The sequence below is a fragment of the Bos grunniens genome, chromosome 23, assembly GCF_055505025.1.
Source record: "Bos grunniens cultivar Pamir isolate PY7600 chromosome 23, Bosgru_T2T1.0, whole genome shotgun sequence".
In the NCBI taxonomy this organism is placed as follows: domain Eukaryota; kingdom Metazoa; phylum Chordata; class Mammalia; order Artiodactyla; family Bovidae; genus Bos; species Bos grunniens.
Genome location: NC_141187.1, coordinates 41251796 through 41270755, shown reverse-complemented (window position 1 = coordinate 41270755; position 18960 = coordinate 41251796). Strand labels below are relative to the sequence as shown.

At 40.2% G+C, this 18960-nt stretch overlaps 1 protein-coding gene across 20 annotated transcripts in view; it reads right to left on the bottom strand.

Moving 5' to 3' along the window:
- Positions 1 to 18960, bottom strand: part of KIF13A (kinesin family member 13A) — a 202926-nt gene that overhangs the window by 72766 nt on the left and 111200 nt on the right. For all 20 annotated transcript variants that reach the window (XM_086370150.1, XM_086370142.1, XM_086370148.1 and 17 more), the window contains 5 exons: positions 12342 to 12434; positions 11139 to 11319; positions 8464 to 8551; positions 6402 to 6536; positions 5390 to 5502 (listed from right to left, as the gene is read on the bottom strand). In XM_086370150.1, the coding sequence (XP_086226276.1) occupies positions 5390 to 5502; positions 6402 to 6536; positions 8464 to 8551; positions 11139 to 11319; positions 12342 to 12434 (610 nt within the window). The remainder of the gene's footprint in view (positions 1 to 5389; positions 5503 to 6401; positions 6537 to 8463; positions 8552 to 11138; positions 11320 to 12341; positions 12435 to 18960) is intronic.

Genomic DNA, 18960 nt, shown 5'->3' with positions numbered 1-18960 from the left:
GTAAAATCCATGAACATTTCTACAGCTAAACATATGAATGGCCACATTAAATAAGTAAATAAAGACCATATGTGAAGATAAAGACCTCATCCGAATTCAGATGAGGGTTCACCAACAAGTGAACTACGAAGGAAACAGGAAAAGCATTTGGTTTTCAGAGCACTTTGGCTTCCCTGGTGGCGCAGATGGTAGTCTGCCTGCAGTGGGGGAGACTGGGGTTCGATCCCTGGGTCAGGAAGATCCCCTGGAGAAGGACATGGCAATCTACTGCAGTATTCTTCCCTGGAGAATTCCATGGACAGAGGAGCCTGGAGGGCTACAGTCCACGGGGTCACAAACAGTCAGACACGACTGAGTGACTTCACTATGGATTTTGGAACTGCAGGTAAAGGCCTGTGGGCCCCTCTTTCTATGAAGATCTCTAAGACAGCTGTGCAGACCTCATGGCAAGGTCATACTGTGAGATGTCCCATTAAACCGGTGACCATGTGGAGAGCTGGAGGACACCTGGTGGAGACCTGGATCCGTGGTGGGCGCCTGGCATACACGGACCCACTCAGGGACCCGAGAGAGACAGGTGGGGGGTGAAAACAGCCCTGGACTGAGCTTCAAGGGAAAGGGTTCAGACGCAGCTCCACTCCCTTCGAGCCAGTTATTTTAGGAAAAGCACAAGACCAACTTGGCAGACACCCACGGGCTGGTAAATGTGTCTTAAAAAAAAACAGTTTCATGCTTCAGTGCTGGGGGATGTAGCACTTCTAATGTGCCTTTTGGTTTTTCAGATAAAGTATTAATAACTTACTGTATCTCAACCTATGTGTTCCTCTTTGAGAGCAGTGATGATGCTATAACAAATAATCACAGGGGTAGTGGCTCAAAACCACACAAATCGTCTTATAGTTCTGAAGGCTGGAAGTCCAGAATGGGTTTCTCTGGGCTAAAGGTTTCCTTGCCTTTTCCAGCTTCCATGGGTGCCCCCATCTCTTGGCTCATGGCCCCTCTCTCCATCCGCATGTGAGCAGTGAGCTATGAGGTTTTTCTCACCCCATGTCACTCTGACACTGGCTCTCTGACCTCCTTTCACTTGTAAGGAGCTCTGTGATTACAACAGATCCACTCATCTCACATGCTAGCAAAGTAATGCTGAAAATTCTCCAAGCCAGGCTTCAACAGTATGTGTACTGAGAACTTCCAGATGTTCAAGCTGGACTTAGAAAAGGCAGGGGAACCAGAGATCAAATTGCCAACATCTGTTGGTTCATCGAAAAAGCAAGAGAGTTACAGAAAAACATATACTTCTTCTTCATTGACTATGCTAAAGCCTTTGACTGTGTGGATCATAACAAATTGTGGAAAATTCTTAAAGACATGGGAATACCAGACCACCTTACTTGCCTCCTGGGAAATCTGTATGCAGGTCAAGAAGCAACAGTTAGAACCAGATATGGAACAACGGACTGGTTCCAAATTGGGAAAAGCAGTATGTCAAGGCTGTACATTGTCACCCTGCTTATTTAACTTACATGCAGAGTACATCATGTGAAATGCTGGGCTGGATGAAGCACAAGCTGGAATCAAGATTTCTGGGAGAAATATCAATAATCTCAGATATGCAGATAACACCACCCTTATGGCAGAAAGGGAAGAAGAACTAAAGAGCCTCTTGATGAAAGTGAAAGAGAAGAGTGAAATGGCTGGCTTAAAACTCAACATTAAAAAAACTAAGATCATGGCATCTAGTCCCATCACTTCATGGCAAATAGGTGGGGAAGCAATGGAAACAGTGAGAGATTTATTTTCTTGGGCTTCAAAATCACTGCAGATGATGACTGCAGCCATGAAATTAAAAGACACTTGCTCCTTGGAAGAACAGCTATGACCAACCTAGATAGCATATTCAAAAGCAGAGACATTACTTTGCCAACATAGGTCCGTCTAGTCAAAGCCATGCATTTTTCAGTAGTCATGTATGAATGTGAGAGCTGGACCATAAAGAAAGCTGAGGACTGAAAAGGTGCTTTTGAACTGTGGTGTTGGAGAAGACTCTTGAGAGTCCCTTGGACTGCAAGGAGATCCCACCAGTCAATCCTAAAGGAAATAAACCCTGAATATTCATTGGAAGGACTGATGCTGAAGCTGAAGCTCTAGTACTCTGGCCACCTGCTGCGAAGAATAGACTCATTGGAAAAGACCCTGATGCTGGGAAAGATTGAAGCGGGGAAAAGGGGATGACAGAGGATGAGCTGGTTGGATGGAATCAATGACTCGATGGACCTGATTTTGAGCAAGCTCTGGGAGTAGGTGATGGACAGGGAGGCCTGGTGTGCTGCAGTCCATGGGGTCACAAAGAGTCGGACAGAACTGAGCAACTGAACTGAACTGCACTGAACTGACCCAAATAATCTTCTCATCACAACATCTTTAACTTAATGACACCTGCAAAATCCCTTTGTGAGGTAATGTATGCACGTTTTGGGAATTAGGACTTGGATGTATTTGGGGGGCAAGGAGGCAATATTCTGTCAACAGCAAAGTTCCTCTTGCATCCCAACATCTAATGTTCCAGACACATAGTAGAGGCCTACTCAGCTTTTATTCATATTATATAAATGTATATTTCCAACCATCAGTTTCCTCATCTTTAAACAGAGATATAAATACATATAATGAACCTCACATGAAATAATGCATATGAAAGTGTCCACAAACTAAAAAGAACCCTAAAAATGTAGGTATCTCACAGACTAGTAGTAAGGAATACATACATCCATTTGTGAAAGAGCCACATAAAGAAAGACAGCAGGATGCTAAGAGAAATCCATTCAATTTATTAAGTCATAATGGAAAAGAGCTAGTAGCTGGAATATCTAAATCATGTTATGTGTGGCCTTGAGGTAGTCCAGTTTGAGACACTATACAATTTAGTGTCCAAATTGGGGGTGGGGGGGCACTATTAATATTTCCTCTGGGACAAATATATCAATCAGGACTCCTCCAGGCCAACACAACACTTGGGCAGCTGAGTGTGTGAGCCTTGGCTCTGGAGCCAAATTAGCTACAACCAAGTCTAAGATCCACGCTTGGAGCCCTGTGACCTTGGATGTATTACTTAACAGCTCTCTGCCTTGGTTTCCTCGTCTGTAAAATGGTGACATGAGGCTCAGGTGAATTATTACATACAGAGTACACAGTACAGTGCCTAGGATCCAGTAAGAGGTCAATGGAGTTGGTGATCCTTACTCGTCAAGGCCAGCCGTACTCTAAGTTTCCACGAATTCAGAGAACTCTCAGCGTGTTTCCCCAGGCGCAGCCACGGGCAAACAGCTGGCGTGGCTGAGCGCCAGTAAACAAACCTCCAGGCGGGGTGACAATCTTTTCTTTGGTGCCTGCTTCCTCACACCCCCATCTCTGTTTCTCCATCCTGGTGCTTGCTCTCATTTCTTTATTTTTTTCTGTATTTTTAAAACTTTTAATTTTATATTGGAGTATAGCCGATGAACAATGCTGTGAGAGTTTCAGGTGGAGAGCAAAGGGACTCAGCCACACCTACACCCGTATCCATTCTTCCCTAAGCTCCCCTCCCATCCAGGCTGGCACAGAACACTGAGCAGAGTTCCCTGTCTTGCACCTTTTTTAGAATGCAGAGCTGTATGCCGGTCTGGGCTCCTACAATGCTTTGTCATGCAGCAGAGCAAAATCCTTTGTTATCAGAGCAAGAGACAGAATGACTGGGAGTTGGCCCCCTCAAGCAGCGGCCTGTGCAGTGAGCACAGCTACGTCCATTTGATAGAGGGAGTGATATTTCACCACTACTTTTGCAAACTTCTGTGAGATTATAATGTGTTAGTGCCATTTTGCAATGCAAGCTGCACAAAGATGTTCCTGAATCTATTACCTCTTGTCACCTTCTGTCCTAAACAAAACCCTCAAGTTATTTCTTTTTCATTAATTTTTTTCTTGGAGTACAGCTGCTTTACAATGTCGTGCCAGTATCTGCTGTACGGCAAAGTGAATCAGCTATACGGTATACATATAAACCCCAACTTATTATGTCTCAAAAGAAACATACAAGTACAAACCATGTTTCTTTCTCCTGAACCTGAAATAATGATTATGCTGTTTACACAAGCTATAAAAATAATAGCTAGAGCCATTAATATTTCTTCAGTGCATACTATGTGTCAGGCTTGTTCTAAGCACATTCCGGGCATTTAATCCCCAACAACTCAATGAAGCAGATACTGTTATTGTCCTCATTATACAGATGAGAAAAATGAAGCACACAGAGGTACATTCACTCGCCCAGGATACATATGTGTCTAGTAAGTGGAGGAGAGGCAGGAATGAACCCAGGCAGTCCTGCTCAAGTACACACCCCTAAAAGGGCAAACTCCACTCCCTCTCATGCTGGGGAAGACAGACGTCTCTGGCTTATCAGGGGCATCCTTGGGTAGCACGTCCCAAAGAACCAGTCCACCTTCCAATGCAGGGGACGTGGGTTCGATCCCTGGCCGGGGGAACTAAGATGCTACATGCTACAACTAAGACCAATGCAAACAAATAAATAATTAAAAAAAAATAAAAAGCAAATCCTTCATCTGCGCCTTTGCTGTATCTTCCAGGTGGAAAACCTTCACCTCCTTGTCCACTGGGCCAGCTCCTACACACCTTGTACCCCTCCGCTCTCCTTCAGCCTTCACCACATCCCTGGGCACGCTACAGGCACTCAAGCCAACTAATGAGATTTCAGGATGGCAGTTACTCTGTAACTGTTACTTTTGGGGGGAAGTTATTGTTTTTGTTGTTTAGTTGCTAAGTCGTGTCCAACTCTTTTGGAATCCCACGGACTGTAGCCCACCAGGTTCCTCTGTCCATGGGATTTCCCAGGCAAGAATACTGGAGTGGGTTGCCATTTCCTTCTTCAGGGGATTTTCCCAATCCAGGGATTGAACCTGCATCTCCTGCATTGGCAGGTGGATTCTTTTACCACTGAGCCACCAAGAGAAGACAAGTATTAGCCTTATGAAGGGATTTGAAGTAGATTTTCTCTTTAGAATAAGCTCCTAGAGTTAGATCTAAGATATGATTTGATTTATAAAACTGTGACTTGCATTGACCTAAGAGAAATTACATTATACAATGATATTCTGAGCGTTTGTATGGACAATGTTGGAGCCCGGCTGCCTCGTGCTGTTTCACTTAAATAAACCTCATGCATCTCAACAGAGGCAGGCTGATGTTTTTCTTTAACCCAGTTCAGTAAAGCTACACACTCTGAATCACCTGTGATCAGAGCCATCTGACCCCTGATAAGGGGACCAGTTGCCCAGACACACAGGAAGCTGGTGGGACGTTGGGGTTTACCGTGGGAATCGCACAGGCCCCTTACTTGTTAATGTTGCTGCCTTCTTTCAGGCGCTCTCCCGCAGCTCCAGTTTTAGACACTCTCTCGCTGCCCGCCAGGTCCACCAAGCTCACCTTGCTCACCTTCTCCCCTGAGTTCTAGTTGTGGGAGACGAGAGAGAAACAACAGACACACGTGAGTGCAGAAACCACACAGACACCTGCGTAGATGTCAGCACCACCACTGAAGCCATCTTGCTTTAAGGAGGCAAACTTGAGAAGATCTTAAATGGTAAGAAGAGTTCTTTGGACTAGCAGCTTTAGGGTAAAAATTAAAGTTGGTGTGGCAGCCTGGGATTCTGTTCTGTAGCTGGATAGCAAGTGCATTGGCCTTTTCAGAATATATTCAGAAAGCTTTTATGCGTCTATGAGTACATTCCAAGACGTGAGGATTCCTGCACATTCAGGTCAAATATCTCACTTTTTTTTTAAAGGCTATCTTTAGGCTGAATGTCGTGGTTTCCTCTTTCATATTCTTTAATGACTGTGAGGTAAACCCAGCTGTTTCTAGGGGAATTTCACTATGGAAAGATACATATTAAAGTGGTATGGTGAAAGCATCATGTCTTTAGAGAGTTTATACAAGGATTCCAGATTTTTAACCTTATATATAAAGTTGTTGCTTTGTTTAGTCGCTGAGTCTGACCCTTTTGCGACCCCATGGACTACAGCCCACCAGGCTCCTCTGTCCATGGGATTTCCCAGGCAAGAATACTCGAGTGGGTTGCCATTTCTTTCTCCAGGACCTCCTCGACCCAGGGATCAAACCCACATCTCCTGCATTGGCAGGTGGGTTCCTTACCAAACAGCCATCAGGGAAGCCCTACATATATAAAGTAAGACCTAACAAATTACATGATGTAAGCAGAGTAGCTGCTCTAGTAACCAGAAGAGCTGGCTTAACGTTCTTGGGAACCGAATCCAGCCACGGAGCAGTTCACCCAGGCAGATACTGTGAGTCCCTTCACCGTCACCCAAAGTTCTACCCGATGGCTCACCCCAGACTGCAGGTCGTACAGCGTCTGCGTGATGACGATGTTGAACACTGCATGGGAGCGGCTGCTTTCTTCATTCATGTTGGTCGCAGCTACCGTCCGAGACTTGTTTCCCTCAGACATCAATGACTCAATGTCCTAGAGGCAGGCACAAGAAAAATATTATGAACGAAAAGCCCCTCAGAACAGCGTCCTGCCCACCCGTGGATGTACTCATTATGATGCATTCCATCACGACCCTTGCATGTAAACCTCCTACCTCTCTTCCACAGAGCCCAGCTCAAACTCCCACTCCCTCAGCGCTTTCTAGTGGATGAAATGTTTCACCCATTCCTTCCAAACTGCAACTGTCTTCTTCTCTGTTGAGTACCTATTTTTCCCTCTGCAAGTTCCTAAGGAGAAAAGAGCTAACATTTACTGTGCTCAGATACTCAATAGCAATGATGACTTTATTTTATTCTGACTCTCTCGCACAGCTCTCTCCTGTATGATTAGTAACCTCCCTTCTCCAACAAGGGGCTTCCCTGGTGGTTCAGATGGTAAAGAATCTGCCTGCAATGCAGGAGTCTTGGGTTCAGTCCCTGGGTTGGGAAGATCCCTTAGAGAAGGGAATGGCAACCCACTCCAGTATTCTTGCCTGGAGAATCTCATGATCAGAGGAGGCTGGCGGGCTACAGTCCATGGGGCTGCAAACAGCTGGACATGACTGCATGACTAACATTTTCACTCAGTGAATTTCCAATGCCATGGCTCTCCCGGGACAGGGAATTTTCCTTATTCAACTCTATACAACTTGCTTGAGAACACCCGGAACCTAGGACTCTTAAACAATGTTTGACGAATATTACAAAAGAAGTATCTACCTGATTATACACACAGGACACTGAAGTTCATGGAAGTCAAATAACTCTTCCCACATCTAATAAGAGGCGGTTGTTTGCTTTTTAGTTGCTAAGTCATGCCTGACTCTTTTGCGATCCTATGGACTGTAGCCCACCAGGCTCCTCAGTCCATACGATTTCCCAGGTAAGAATACTGGAGTGGGTTGCCATTTCCTTCTCCAGGGGATCTTCCTGACCCAGGGATGGAACCCACATCTTCTGCTTGGCAGGCGAATCCTTTACCACTGAGCCACTTGGAGAGCCCAATAAGTGGCAGAACTGGATACAAATCACGGATGTTCCAGCTCTTACTAATAAGTGACAGGAGGAAACGGTCACTGCCCCCAGTGACGCTGAGCCAGGCACCTAAGCAAAGGGCTGACTTCGCACTTTCCCGCCAGAGGCGTCTTTGTTGATTTCTGGATCTCACTGATGACGGAGTGATAACTGCCCTTTATTTCTGATTTAAGCAGTACTAAAACTATCTACATTTAAATGGCTGAAGAGAGTTACCTCGTAGATTAATTTTAGTTCTACTGAGTCTGAAGTGATGTAGGGACAAATAACACAGAGATGGCGCTTCTAAGTAGATGGATGTGTTTACTCATTTATTTATCGGCATTCTTTGGTAACAGATAGTGCTTTCTTTTATGGGATTCCCAAAGCAATGACAATAAAAATACAGACAAAATATCAAGCCAGTATGTGAGAAAGCACAGAAGTCAAGAAGTAGGAAAAAGAAACAGATCAGTCAACAGAGGGAGATCAATTCAGAAAAACAGAAGAATCAGAAGAGTGAAAAGTAATGCAAACTACGATTGGAGACACTGTCAAAGAGAAAGGGTTGAAATAACTACCAAATAGTGTTTACATCTGTCCAGAAGGACATCACTGGCAACCTCACGGAGAAGAGTTTCAATAGAGTGTTATTCATGAAAATATTCAGCAACCTCAGGATGCTGGGCCTCCTGACAACGCTGCAAACCCTTCAAAACCAAGCGGCTTGAAGAGACTGTGATTAAAAGCCTTTATTTTCTGTTTGGGGTGGTTGATACTGGGTTTCTGAGACCATGAATTGTAATAATATGCTATAAAGCATTCACATAAAAATATATTGAACATGATCTATACACTTCAATTTACTGTCAGCTTTTAATGTCTTTTTTTTTTTTAATGACACTTACCTCAAAACTAGTGACAGCCAGTTGGGATAAACCATCTACATATGGTCCCAAAACTTTATGCTCTCGAACTTTAAGAGACTGTCTACTCCTTCAAGAGAAAGGAAAAAGGAATGAATGAATCATACCCAACCTGGAGCTTTTCTCTCTAAAAAAAAGTACTTGCAAAAGTACTCAGAAATTAAGATTGCAATTTCAAAAGAATTTTTCTTTTAATGATCAAAAACTATTCTAAAAGCTACTTTACTTGGATTAGCAAAACAGCATGCCTTATGAGGAGTGTCTTTTATACTCTGATTTCTATTTAAAGTAACATACTATTTTAAAAATTCTCTCTCTACTCCCAAACTAAACAACCAGCACACAGAATACTAGGTTAGGCTAACTTGTTTTAGTAGATGAACTTTAATTGCACATGGAGTGGGGATAGGGGAGCGAAGCAAAGAACAAACGGAAATGAATTTAACCTTCAGGCTGTTTTATAAGTAAGCATATTCTCAATAAGTAATGTCTCACAGTTTTAAGCAAGAATTGAACAATATTAAAATGTTTTACTTTTAAGTTACCCTTTCATATTAGGAGCATTGATTTATGCTGATCTGTGCTGACCATTTTAATCAAAAAATGATGTTACAGGATAGCAGTTGTTTGTAGTTACTGATATTTATCCTATATTGAGAACTGGCTCTGCTGGTCAAGATTTAGGACTCTTGAATTTTTAAATGGCAAACCTGGTTTGGGACCCACTTGAAGAGCTTATCAATAGACAACTGAGATGAAAAGTAAGACTATATAATATATTTTATGGCCATATTGCATTATGTCACATATTTCATGGCATCAGACACTGATCACTTTTTCAAATCAAGAGTCAATGCCTAGTGTCACTCAAGTGTGGAAAGAAGAAACTAACAATGAGCACATCCCTAAATCTAGACCTTGCTCCCTAAAAATTTCTCAATCTTAATCTCACAACTCCATAAAGCAGGTTTTACTAACTTTATTTTAAGCTTGAAGAATGCAATATGACAATGAGCAATTCTGTTGTACTCAAAACAAGGGCAGACCAAGTGCACAATTTCAAGAGAGCCGCCTAGCTGCCCATGCCTCCAGAACCTGGCTCACTCTGTTTGCATAATCAGAGATTATCGCTATTCGTGGGCAAGAAAAAGTAAATCAAGCACAATATTAAATCCTTCTGATGGTGTCTAACATTTGGGATTCTTGTACACCACTAGGGGGAGTGTAAATTGGTACAACTATTTTGGGGAACAGTTTTGCAAAACCAAGGCTGAAGGTTCCACAGCTTGTGACCCACAATTCCACTCCTGGATGCATTCCCTAGAAACTCCTGCATTTGCACACCAGGAGGAATGTACAGGAATGCGCAGAGAAGGACAGTCGTGGTAAAAAATGGAAACCGCAGGAACAAAAGGAGATAGAATAAATAAATTATGGTATCTCATACAATGGAATATCAAAGAGCAGTAAAAATTAATGAATTACCACTTCATACATCAGAACAAACAAATCATTGAGGGGGAAAGTAGCAAGTCATCAAAGGACACATGTATTATGAAGCCATGTACAGGTAAAAACTGTGCAAAATTATGCATAGACTCTTAAAGAGAAGGAAGATAATGAGCAACATAAAAACATTCCATTTATTAAGCCAAATGGTGAGCAGAACAGTCATTGATTTTTATTATTCTTTATATCTTACATGTATTATAAATGTTCTTTCATATGCACTACACAGTTATTAGCTAAAAGTAAAAACATTTCTGATGACTGGGTCACTTCCTTGCCATCCATAGTTTTTATCTTATACCTCTGATTATACCCTTGATTATACAGCTGCTGAATGCATTTTTAAAATACTTTTAATAACATGAGAAAGTATTTACCATATTACATAAAAAATTCAGGCTACTGAATTGTATTCAGAGAAGAACCTCAACACACACACTACATACCTACTCCATAGATCTGAGACACCAAAATGTATCATAAAGTGTTAACAGCAGTTATTTTTGAGTGATGGGATTATAGGCCATTTTTATTTCTTCTTACACTTTACCTACTTTCTAAATTTTTATATATGTTATTCTTAAATCAATAAAGATTTTAATTAAAAGGTAAATGGCCCTTTCCTGCCTCTATGAATCAAACTCACCTAGCTTTTAAAAAATACAGATGCCTGGGTTTCCTCCTGGGTCTACTGAATCATCAGCCCTAAGGGAGGGGCTCAGGCCAGTGTTGCATTAAAAAGCCTCCGAGTGATTCCAATGTACATTCCCAGAAGAGAATGGCTTGTCTAGGCCAGGTCGCTCAAAACCTTCGACCGCTTTACCTCCAATTAGAGCAGATGGAAAGACCACTGTGTCATTCTTAACTCAACAAATAAATATGACTAAACCATAGTGGCAAAAATACCAAAACAGTAAAAACAGTCGTCTAAATGGCATAGGTAAGCAACTTTATACATGAGTGTAGGATAAACTATGAATCCTGGGTATACCGACAGGCTTTAAGAAGCTGATGATCTCTCAGTAAACGAACTGAAATGGGAGTGGTGACCAAGGGCTTCAAACACATAAACTCACTTGCAACTTTAACTTCAGGATCATTTAGAACTACTACCCCCGTTACAAGGTTCATGTCAACCACTAACTTACCCTTTGGGGTCTAACAGGTCCCGGACTTTCTCATTATAAATTTCCATATAGGATACTTCCACTTTAAAGGTCTGTGACTCATTCTGCTCCAGAGAGATCCTTTGAAATAAAGCACAGCAGAGCCTTGGGATGAGGCCTCGCTGCTCAGCATTGCCCATCATGGAGAAGGATTTTCCTGAGCCTGAAGAAAGGTGAGCAGAAAGAGAGGAGGATGGAAGAGGAGGCGACGTGTCACACTTCAAACATACAAGTGTGTCCAAACATTGGCCAAGGTCACACAGCAGAAGCAGACAGACAGTCTGGCCCCCAGAGCCAGGCCCTCGGACACCAGAGTTACTATTCCTTCTATTACGCTCCTGACCACCAGTGTGACTTTTACTGTGAGACCCGGAGGGTACCTCCTTTACAGATGGATGCGTACTAACGGAAGCACTACCAATACATAATCTTTAAAAGTCTATTTAGTAAAAAGGAACTACAGTATAGTAGAGGGAACTCTGTTTGAGATTAGGTAACAGCCTAAACATGTATAACAATCATTTGGCTGGACACCTGAAACTAACACTGTTAATCAACTCTACTCCAACATATGACACAAAGTTTTTAAAAAGTGCGTAAATAGTCAACTATACATCAAGTAACATTAACATATTTGACCCACAAAATATTTCACACTTTTGAAAGTGCTTCGCTATATATTCTCCTTGATGTCCCATGACATGACAATACACAGTATTGTTATCATTTAATTAACTTATTCCAACTTTATAGTTGAAATAATGGGTGGCTCACAGTGTTAATTTCTGAACTACTAGTCTAGTTTTGTTTAATAACCTATCATCACTTCTATATCCTGGTGAAGTCCTCCGTATAGGATGATAGATACTAAGAGTTTTTCTACAGTTTTTCACTATAACATTTGTACTAAGAAACTGGTAATTATTTTCCTAGCTCAAATACAGGTTAAAACTATAATTTAGGAAAATGACACTTAATAGTTTGAAACTAGCATGCTCACTAACACTTAAATTACTTCATTCCACAACTGTTGAACCTTCAAAAAGATTACTTTTGATCATTTAATTCAGCTAAACCTGTGAAGTCAGAAGCATTTTTCTACAGCTTCCCAAAGTGTTTTCTATTTCTATGTTTTAAGAAATGCACATTTAATATCACTGACTATAAAGAAAAGCAGCTACTTACCTGTCTGTCCATATGCAAAAATGCAAGCATTATACCCCTGAAAGGCTTTTTCAAGAATTCCTTCCCCAAGGCACTTGAAAACCACTTCTTGACCTAAAAAAACAAAAATAAAAAGACTGATTTTTCTTGACATATTTGTGTTAGTAACTGAGCCCCCGTCACTAATAACACGCTCTCAATCCAAAAAAGATGTTGAGTGTATTGCATACCTACTATGTGCAGGGCTGTGGATTGAGAGCATAATGAATGCAATTTTATTATTTATTCTTCTACACCATAACCCAGTACCTGGGACAATTTATCATTCTACCCACTGCTTCCCTCTAAGACATTTCTCTTAAGTTTCCTATCCATTGTCTGTGGGTCATATGGAAGCATCATTTGAATTTGGTTTAGTTCCTTTTCCTGAGTTAGTATGAAAGTGTCATTCAATATAAACTGCCTTGTCTCCCCACCTGGATTCTGAGCTTCTGATGAGCAGGAACCATGTCGCCCACATCTCGGTATGTGTGTGCCCCTCTGCACCTAGAGTGGTGCTAAGTACATGCCACGTGCTGAGAAACCGTTCATCGCTGGTAGAGGGGGTGTGCTGAGCACAGATAACCCACATGTGTTCCCATGGGGGTTAGGGAACAAGTTCTCATCTGTGAGTCTTTCTACAGCTAACTGCGACTCCTAGGGGTGTTCTGTCATGGACTATTTATGTCACGTAGTGCCCAGGTAAAGAGTAAAGGTGTGAAAATCTTTTTAAAACATTTAATGAGGCATTTACCGCCTTTTAAAATTGATGTCTTTCTAACATGCAATCCCCACCATCAAGAGAATTAAAGTGATTTTCTCCTTCCTCTATGCAGAAATTACTGGTTGAAGTACCTCTTTCCTCTACTGGAGCCCCTGACTGATGTCAGTCCATAATCTGTTTATCTCTGTAATCCTAGTGCCTAGTATGAAATGCTTAATAAATGTTTGTCCAGAGAATTAGTCAGTTTAATCTTTTTATCCAAATGACAATTCCTTTTACATTTGGAAATAATGCAATATAACATAAGCTCTTGAGTGTATGTTTTTCTTTCATGCATCTGATTTTAGCAGTCTCATTGTGTTATGACATATCACAGCTGCAGAATGGGACTCAAATTAAAAGTGTAAACATGAAACAATATTTTCAATCATCATGCTGGCAAAAAAAAAAAAAAAAAAAAACACGCAACACATGACAATATCCAATATAGCTGAACTGAAGAAATAGGTATTTTCATAAACTGTTGATGGGAGAATGAATGAATGCAGCCATTCTAAGGAAAACCTCACAGTACCAAGAAAAAGGAATATGTCCTCGCTCTCTGGCCCACTATGGGGCATCTGCCCTAGAGACCCAATCCCCAAGAGACCCCAGTAAAAGGATGTTCACACAGCATTATTTATAATACTGGAAGTTGGAATCAAGTTAAACGCCAATTAGTAAGGGAGTAGTAGATGCATAAAATGTATTTTATATGATGGAATATTTAAATACACCATCTTAAAAAAACAAGCAAAACAAATCTATGTGTTTAAGCAATGCTATGGCACCCCACTCCAGTACTCTTGCCTGGAAAATCCCATGGACAGAGGAGCCTGGTGGGCTGCAGTCCATGGGGTTGCAAAGAGTCGGACACGACTGAAGTGACTTAAAAGCAGCAGCAGCAGCAGCAGCAGAATTCAAAAACATTGTTGAGTTTTTTAAAAAGTTGTGTTCAGACTGTACATATAATGTAAAAATTTATGTCCAATAGAATGTATATGTGTTCTCTATGTGTGCTAAAGTTAAAGAAAAAATTGGATCAGAAGAAAATATACCAAATTTATATAAACTTATTTCTCAACTTCTGACTTCTACCAAAGAGGCATTTAAAACATGTTGGTAGAATATGTGGATTTTTTTTTTTTAGAAGCCTATAACTGTAAGGGGCTTCCTAAAAATAAGGGTTAGGAAGACTACCCGAAGACTATGTGTCTGCGCACATACACAAATACATGGAGAAGAATAAAGGACTGTCAAAATTCTTATCCACTAAAGACACATTTCCAAAACTGCCTTTATGTTATAGTTAAGTATAAGAGTCTTGTGCTCATTAAGAAAATATCCGGAAACTGGAGCCTATTATACAGAGTGAAGTAAGTCAGAAAGAAAAACACCAATACAGTATATTAATGCATATATATGGAATTTAGAAAGATGGTAATGATGATCCTATATGCGAGACAGCAAAAGAGACACAGATATAAAGAACAGACTTTTGGACTCTGGGAGGGTGGGATGATTTGAGAGAATAGCATTGAAACATGTATATTACCATATGTGAAATAGATCACCAGTCCAAGTTTGACGCATGAAACGGCGCTCAAAGCTGGTGCACTGGAACAATGCTGAGGGATGGGATGGGAGGGAGGTGGGAGGGGGGTTCAGGATGGGGGACACATGTATACCCATGGCTGATTCATGTCAATGTATGCCAAAAACCACTACAATATTGTAACATAATTAGCCTCCAATTAAAATAATTTTTTAAAAAAGAAAATATCTTACCCACCCTGTTGCCAATCTTTCATATCCATTGATATTTTTTTCTCATATATTTCCTCAAAGGACTTTCCCTATTCCACGTGTATTCCCAAGGCCCATGCCAAAACAGGCTTAAATCTGGACCTGAGCCCTGTAGTGCAGAATTACATACACCCCTGTTGTGTAGGGGAACGAAACACAGCTTCTTCTCAGGCCTGTGCGACCTGATGGTGGTTCCTAGCCAGGACCCAAGTGCCATCGAAAGCCTTCAAAAAGCACCGCTTTCTTGGCACAAACAGATGAATGGAGCAATCTCGTTTGATCTTCCACACTGGTTAACCAGCCCCCAGGAAGGGAGTGGGGTGAGGGTGGGGACAAGATGCTTTAAGACTTGGCTGGATCAAACATCCTGACCATAATTCACGATTTTGACTCATATTTAGTAACTTGAAAAAAAAAAAGCAAGAACTTGACTCGATGAAAAGGACTTAACTGCAGAGAAGCACTGTGGTCAAAGAGCTTTTACTCTGGTTTCATGGAGTTTGAAGTCATTAACTTATCAAGGATTTATATCTGTTCTTTTATCAGGGAGTGAGATGGAATACTTTCTGGTTTCTGCTCTGATGCTGAGTAGGCTGGAATTATGAGGGATTATTTTCTCAATGTTTTTTTTCAAGGCCAGGTCACAAGGTTTCATTTACCTTGGTAGGAAAAGCCTTTTTAAACCAAAGATCATTAACAGAAAGAAAGAAAAAAAAAACCCACTCAAGAATGAATGCTATATATAGAGCTATATGAAATAGGTTTATGATGAATCAATTGATAACAACAACTCAGGGTATGTAAACTCAAGTTGCAGTAAAAATAACAAATGATAAAAGAATGTTCCAGGTAAAAATACAAGAATAAATTTCAGCTTGACCTATTTCTAAATTATTGCAAATATTAAACAGTATATGAATTAACCTATTTAACCTGTATTATTGTTGCTATTTAGTTGCTAAGTTGTCTGTCAGCCAGGCTCCTCTGTCCATGGGATTTCACAGGCGAGAATACTGGAGTGGGTTGCCATTTTCTTCTCCAGGGGGAAGAGGTCTTCCCCACCAAGGGATTGAATTCGTCTCCTGCTTAGCAGGTGGATTCTTTACCACTGAGCCACCAGGGAAACCCACTAAACCTACATACCTTTATTATTTATGTTAAGAAAAATTAATCTTTTTGTCAACTGCTCTGTTTGCAGTACAATTTACATATTCTATCTATATCGCTGAATCTGTGCAATACCCAGATGAGGTAGGTACGGACCGTGATCAATAAGGAGATAAGGGGGCCACTAAGAAAGTGTAAGTCATTTGCCCCAGACATGGCCACCAGAGAGAGGCAGACCTGGGTCTATGGGTGGTGACTCCCAGTGGACTGAGGCCCATCCATCATCAGTGACTCAGGCTGCACGACACTGGAAATCAGTTACTCCCATCTCTGGTTTCCATGGTAATTTTTTTTTTAAACAAACTCTCAAAACCCATTACACTCCAGTACCTTTTTCCCCACATCTTTTTAGACCACTGAATTGTGAGTTCCTTTGAAAACAAGAGCTGTGGCATCTTAGCAGAGTACCTGGCACACGTATGCACTCTTAATTATGGAATTGTCCCTGGTGACATTGCTGTTCTCAGATTAATGTGCATTTTTTTTTCAGAGAAAACTTTTATTTAAATACATTATAAACATAGCATGAGTAGATCGTATATGGAAGCTGAAAAGCTTTCAGTGCTACCCAGATCCTTCATCGTCTGTCTAATGTGTATTTAAATGGGGGCCCCTTTCCTTGTTAGTGATGGCAAAGGTTTCAAAATACTGTTTGTTGAACTTAAAAACGTTAATTGTAGGAGTTACACTTTGGTCAAAATACAGCTGTTTCTGAAATTCCAATGAGCCCCAAAGACCACAATAGTCTTTGTTGAACAAGGTGCTAGGGTGTGAACACACATGTTAACATCATCTGTAACTACTAATTGAATAATTTTGATAAAAATTACAGATACTACTGACACCCACATTACCTCCTAGTCATTAAAACAAAATCTATGTGACTGAAAAAAAATAAGTCTTTTTGATGTTCACTAAATGTATACGTAAGTTTTCCAAGAAGTCAAGGTCTTTTAGTTAAGTACTTAGTTACATTTGACAGACACAATGCAATTCAGACTTACTGTATTTAATAAAGTTTTGGTTATAACTAGGAAAGGAAAAAAAACTGGAAACACAAAATGGAATATGAAAAAGTGGAAAACAATTATACTCTGTTTCTGAAAAGAATCTTTCTTCTTTCTGTCTTTAAATAGCTACCCCAAAGCACAATTTATAAAAGGGTAAATACAAAGAACCATATTGTAAAGTCCATGGATTTTTACAAATCTAAGCAAGGCTGGATTCTAGCGAGACTAGAATTCATTTTATCACCATGGCTTCATGTCTCAAGGGAAATTTACTCTTAAGACAAGAAATAATGAACACTTTCCCTGTTCTACAAAAATACATCAACATTACATTTTTTAATAGCCCCGCTTAGTTTCCGCTGTATGCATTACTGATGCAGTTTCCTATTAGAGATACTCAGATTGTCTTCTTTTTCTTTTTTTCTGCAATATTTATCCTTACATATTTATCTATGTACACTTTTCTATTAACTCTACTAGGCAAAACTCCAAGAACATTGAATTACTAACTCCTCTAGCAATGCAAGAGTCTTTCTTTCTACAACTTCAACAATTCTATTATCATTCTTCCTGATTTTGATTAACAGAAAAAGCAAGCTCCTTGCTTTGTTACATTAAAATCTTCCTTTCCTTAGTTTATTGTCCATTTGTATTTGCTCTTCAGTAAAATGACTGAGTCCTAGGTTTACTTGTATAAATCAATTGGTTTAGTAACTGGTTAAGCATTCATTCAAAAATGCCCATCATATATTAAGGATGCTAGCCTTTGGTCTGTCACATGCTGTACATATTTCTCCCAGGCTGTCATTTACCTTTCGGTCTTATGCTGTTCTTTGTCATACAAAAGCTTTTGGTCTTTCACATTCAAATCTCTTATCTTTTGCTTTATGATTTTCGTTTATGGTATACATTACACTTTCAAAATCCTTCTGGATTATCATTACCCCAAATTACATAGCTATTCACGCATCTCTTCTTCTAGTCTTATTTTGGTTTTTCCAGTTTTATTTCCAAACTTGAATGCTGCTTATTAGCTGTGTAACCTTGGGCAAGATCTCCTTTATTAATAAAACAGGAATAATACTTGTTCTCTTACTGAATTGCTGGTGTGATTTAATAAGGCAGTACAGTAAAGCACTTAGCAGAGTGTCTGGCCATTGTAAGTCTAGAATATATTTTAGCTAATATCCATAATTAATATCATCTCTTAAATTTTTAACCAACTAAAACTAATTTTGGTATAAAGATGGAGGTACTCATCTAATTATTTTCCCTTAAATAGCTCCTCCATCTTTGCAACAAATCTGTGAGACAATCCAATCCCATTTTAAAGATAAAAGACACTTATTCTTAGAAAAAAAAATTAAAGGAATCATTTGTTGCTATTTCTCTAGCGCCTCTAGGGGTCCCACTTTCAAAGTTTTATGATGGTGTACTCACATGTGAGAGAAAAAAAGGAGCATGTGAACAAGTGTGTGTGTGTTCCGGGTCATAATGAGAAGAGGAAGAAGAAACAGTATCATTAATTATTCGGAGCTGTATATGCCAACTCAGGTTGTCCAGTGGAGGAAAGATATTTACCATTTTTTAATAACATTAAGATTTCTCAGAAAGGTTCAGGGGAAAAAGCAACTTAATAAATCATATCAATAAACTAAACAGAAATATTCTCTACAGAGCGCCCCTTATTTTTTTTTTTTTTTTATTCTGGTGCCTTTGTAGCTCTATGAATCCCTGGCTGGAGTTATACTTAATCAATTCTTTGGTTTGGTGACCTTCAATCACCACTGGTACAATAAACAATCATTTAAAAAAAGCCAAGACTGTCTCCCAAAGCCTAAAAATTCCATGTAGG